The sequence below is a fragment of the Octopus bimaculoides genome, chromosome 13, assembly GCF_001194135.2.
Source record: "Octopus bimaculoides isolate UCB-OBI-ISO-001 chromosome 13, ASM119413v2, whole genome shotgun sequence".
Classification (NCBI taxonomy): domain Eukaryota; kingdom Metazoa; phylum Mollusca; class Cephalopoda; order Octopoda; family Octopodidae; genus Octopus; species Octopus bimaculoides.
Genome location: NC_068993.1, coordinates 53,524,090 through 53,529,507, shown reverse-complemented (window position 1 = coordinate 53,529,507; position 5,418 = coordinate 53,524,090). Strand labels below are relative to the sequence as shown.

The following is a 5,418-nucleotide window of genomic DNA, read 5'->3' as shown; positions in this document are numbered from 1 at the left end:
ATAAATAATAAGGGTGAAAAATTGAATATTAATTTGATTAATATCAATTTAAAACCAGTGGCCAAGCATATTGAAAAATCTGAAGATTCAGAAAAATTTTCCTAGTGGTCAGACCATAGGTGGTCTTCTTCTAGCATAATGGATGTCCACTTAGTGGTCATCCCTCTTATATGTATGTAACATATATATATATATATACATATATATATAAATATACACGCAGCAATTTGAATTGAGAAAGAGAGAAATCAAATCAATATTATGTACATTTCGATGAATGAATGCCATTTATTTCATATAACACAAAGTTATATAATTTATGATATAAATTTAGAGTTCATTCATTTACTTAGACATAATTTGGTTCACAATCAACTTATGATTGCCCAGATTTTACCTATCCCCACAATTACAAATATACGAGGGTGAATCAAAAAGTAATGCCATTTTGTTTAGGACAGGTATAATTACCAACACAGGAACATGTATCATACATCAAAATGAAGCTGGTCCTCTGTGGATCACATCCCTACTTCTCAACATAGTCACCGTTTCTTTCAATAGCAATGTTCCACCTTAAAATGTGAGCATGTATCCCTGCCCCATAAAATTCTGTTGACTGTTCTTTGAGCCACTTCTTCACTACCTCCACATTCACCAGTTTTAGCGCCTTCAGACTATCATCTCTTCAGCACCACGAAAGAGGATTTGAAAGACAAACATTATTCCAGTGACAAGGAAGTGAAAACTGCAGTGAAGAAGTGGCTCAAAGAACAGTCAACAGTGCTGTTGTTGTTATTTCTCCTGTCAAAATATCTAGTTGGCTTTGTGCTTCCAAAGACATATGAAAAGAGATCCCTTTCTCAAGTAACAGGCTAAGGTTTAGTGATTTGAAGGGCATCTGATTCTAAAACAACGCTTCAATAATCTAGCCATCAAACCCATGCTAGCATGGAAAAGTAAAAACAAACATAAAAACAAACAGTGGTATTATTAATTAAAGAACAACTGAGAAAAAATATTGATAGACTTTTGCTGCATGATAACTTCATACTATGTAGGCCCTAGCATACTTGATATTTACTGGAATTGATAGGGATTTCTGCTGATAGTCTGGAGTTTATTGGTGTTTATATTGCTACTACTACAGCCTTGTGGTGGTATGTATCCTGACATTATCAGAGATTAATTATATATAAGAGGAGGTGCTGAAAAGTTCCTGACTTTAAGGGTGTCGTGAAAGGCCTAGTTGGAGGCCCAGTGTCCCGAGTTCATTTACAGGACTTAGAGAAACTGAAGGACCACTGCCGTGTGTGAATCTGGGAGGGGAATATGTTGAATAAAATCATAATTAACTGATCCTCCTGTATTTTCTTTTACTCAAAGCTAGGAACTTTTCAGCACCCCCTCATATATACATATGTGTGTTCACGTGTGTGCGCGCACGTACTGGGAGCCAAGTGGCACACATACTGATATTACTGGAGTGTATATAATAATATTACAGAAGATTCATGGTATCTTGACTGATATTGCTGAGGTTTAGCGGTTTCCAGACTGGACAATAGATTTAGGTACAGTTACTAATGAAATTAGAGTTTATTAATTAAAATTATTATAATTACATTATAACTATAATGACAACTAGCTTATCCATAAAGCTGTTGAAATATTGCCTAAATTGCACAAAAAGAAAATAGTCAAAAGTTTAGTATTAGCAAAGAGTTGACAAAAACATAGTGGAAAGACAATAAAAATAGAAATCAATTTAAAGATAATAATTTATCCAAGTAAAATGAAGCAAGACAAAGAGATAATTAAAGAAAAAAACAAAGAACGGTATTTTTAGTGAATTGGTAAATTAGTAAGAAAATCTTACCTTTGGAAAAGTGAACAGAAGATTTCGCTTTTGTTATTTTGTTTTTGTTTTTGTTTTTTTAAAACAGTAAATATTAATGAAATAAATAAAATCCATAACACGGGTAAAAAGCAGAAAGAGAGGGTTAAAGGTGTGTGGGCGAGTTGAAACTGAAACGACTACTGGAAGGTAAGTGAATGTTACAGATATAAGCAAGGACTAATATGACACAGAATTCTCTAGCTTGGTCCAAGACACACTTACCAATGGCAGCCTACTTCCTTCTTTGAAACTATCTGAACTGTAGCTCCTAAGTAATGAGCTTGGTTCTGATATCTTCACCTTCAGAAAGAAAGAAATTACAAACCAAGTTCAGAATTAGTTCCTCTCAACTCTATAGTGACAGCTTACAGCATATAGAGAGAAAAACCACGATGGCTGTCACGCACACACAGACACAGCGAGTCTACATAAGGGAAAATGAATGAAAGGTGAAGGGTGTCGGGTTCGAGAGTAAAATGAAACACTATAAGTAAACAGTGAAATTCATTTTAACGCAGTTGATAATCTTTTCAGTCAAATTCTATGATAGCATCGCAGCCTCTGTAATGTTCTTTGTTTCTAAGGGGATTCAATTCAGGTTTGTCCTTCTTACTATGAAACTATTTGTCTGAATTGGTAGAGTCAGTACAGCAACCAACAAAATAACAGTAGAAGTTAGTTACGACCCTTTACATTCTGAGTTCAAATCCTACCAAGGTCAACTTTGCCTTTTATCCTTTCAGGCCTGATAAAATAAAAGTACCAATTGAGCACTGGTGTCAATTTATATTGGCTTCAAATTTTGGTACAAGGTCGGCAATTTCAGGAGAGGGGGCCGAGTCAATTACATTGACCCCAGTGCTCAACTGGTATGTATTGACCCTAAAAGGAAGAAGGGCAAATCGACCTTGGCAGAATTTGAACTCAGAACACAAAGACAGATGAAATGCTGCTAAGCATTTAGCCCCGTAATCTAACAGTTCTGCCAGCTTGCCACCATGTTGATTTATAATGCATCCTCAATGTGAATGGGGTTATAATGGAATACGGGATATGGTGCAAGGCTGTCATGATAATGGTAACAAATTAGTTCTTCATTTCAAAGAAATCAGAAAACAAAGTCTGAATGACTGGCAAAATCAAGAATCAGACAACAAAAAAAGGAGAAGGATTACTACAGTCATTGAAATAAAAAAGTCTTAAAAAAGAGAATATTAACGTTCAATGTACAGTTAGCATCAGAAGAAACATGCCAACCAGTAACATTTTAAAGATCGATAACTTCAATAAAGGTGAGATATAGACATTTTCTATGAACCAATTGATTGGTAACAGTTATTATTTTTAACAATCTCCTGTGAATATTTCTGCAGAGAAAATTGATGTTAAACTGCATCTCAGATACAAGAGGCATGAAAGACTATGAAACTATTTACCAATTCTCTGAAGTTAATCAATGACTGGCTTTTTTTAAACCTTTTAGCATTTAAACCAACCATATCAGGCCAAAATGTTTCAATCATTTTATGTGCAAACCAGCCAGATCTGGCCTCTCACACTTACCCTACAAAATCATTCTAAAAGTAAACAGCGACATCACCAAAATCTCGGAGTTACAAGATGATGTACAATTGATTTAAAACAATGTGAATTAACAAGCAAGCATTACATCTGGCAGAATAATCTGAATGCTAAAGGGTTAAACTAGAACCTTTAGAAATTGGTTGAGGATGACAGTCTTGGATAAATCTTGCTGAGATTGAGTAAACTGGAGGTCATTGTAATACAACATATGACACAACTGAAGTGCAAACTCAACATGTCCCCTGACCGATAAGAAATAGTAGCAGGTCTCTCTGGAGAAAACTGGAATAATCACAGATGGATATAAAAAAAAGATACTTTTAATCATAGTTTCCTGGATCAGGACTGACCCAAGGATATTCTAAAACCAAAGAATATCTGGTATATGTTGCATCTGTCAAAACTAGACTCATCATCACATCATCATTATCATTTAATGTCATCCTTTGATGCTGGCATAGGTTGAACAATTTGACAAGAGCTGGCAAGGTGGAAGACTGCACCTCTTAAAAATGTTTGGTAACATCTTTGACACGTTCTTTCTTTCTGTAAATGTTTGAAACGTTTCATGCAATTACACCAGTTTCTCTGACCTAAAGACCTTCTGTACAGCCACATTAAATGGAAGATTCTTACAGAGGAAACTAGTGTGAATGTATGTAAAATGTGAAATGAGACATGACTGATCTCCTTTCAGACAAAACACCTGGTATTAGACACACACACACACACACAATACACACACACACACACACACGCACGCACAGTGACATAAGTGCTATTTTATAAAATGTAACGAGCACAATAACTTTAATTAAACAAGACTAAACAGTATTAAACTGTACTAAGCATTACTAAACTCAACCAAAAATTCAAAATAAAAAGAAAAAGGTTGGGTCTTTTTTTTTTTTTTGTCTTTTTTAATTGAGTTGACACACCAATGTCTTAATCCAAACTGGAAATAATTAAACTAATGAGCTGAAGGATTGTCTGCTGTTTAGCAGACATGACAATGACTCCAGACATATTTTGCACATATTTCAATTCCTCAAAAACACAATCATGCAAGCAACTGCTGGATCAACAAAAACAGGGGAATATTTATTGATATCCAAATTTCTTATAGAAACTCAACTTACCTTTCTTGAACTTGATGCGCCATCAGGTGAAATTTTGCTGTTGGTGACAGTGTCTGGTTCACAAAACATGGTCCCACTCGCAGTGTAGCTGGAGTGGACCTTATCCTAAGATGCACAAAATAGCACAACTCAATTAGGACACATCAGATATTGTCTTTTAAGAGGATAACAAGGTCATTTAATCCTTATCTCACACTCTGTCACAGATCAGGCTATCTCCTATATCAGTTTGAAAATTTGGCACAAGGCCAGTAATTTTGAGGAAGGAGCAAGTCGATTACACTGACCCCAGAACTCAACTGGTACTTATTTTATCAACCCCGAAAGGATGAAAGGCAAATATGACCTTGGCAGAATTTGAACTCAGAACATAAAGACAGATGAAATACTGCTAAGCATTTTGCCCGGCGTGCTAACGATTCTACCAGCTTGCTACCTTACTATTATCTCCTATACTGTTAGATTATACTGTAGGGTTATTGGAAAGAGCCAGTTATATTACCAGGAACTTGCATATACCACCAAATGGTTCATGCTATCAACATATATATTGTTTGATGGTAGGCCTGAGAACTTGGTGTTCACTTCTTGTGCATTATTCTATGTACTGTTCATGCCCTTTTTTATTCTTTTATCTATTTCACTCATTTGACTGCAGCCATGCTGGTGCACCACCTTTAGTCAAAGAAATTGACCCCAGGACATATTCTTTGTAAGCTTAGTGTCAAGCAATGATGGGGGGACTGACACAGACACACAAACATATAGATACACACACACACACACACACACACA

The 5,418-nt window shown here is 35.5% G+C and overlaps 1 protein-coding gene across 1 annotated transcript in view; it reads right to left on the bottom strand.

Annotated features, from left to right (window-relative positions):
* Positions 1-5,418, bottom strand: part of LOC106867559 (motile sperm domain-containing protein 2) — a 71,221-nt gene that overhangs the window by 10,079 nt on the left and 55,724 nt on the right. Inside the window, exons 9-10 of the mRNA XM_052972259.1 lie at positions 4,624-4,728; positions 2,123-2,200 (exon numbers count right to left, since the gene is read on the bottom strand). Of these exons, the coding sequence (XP_052828219.1) occupies positions 2,123-2,200; positions 4,624-4,728 (183 nt within the window). The remainder of the gene's footprint in view (positions 1-2,122; positions 2,201-4,623; positions 4,729-5,418) is intronic.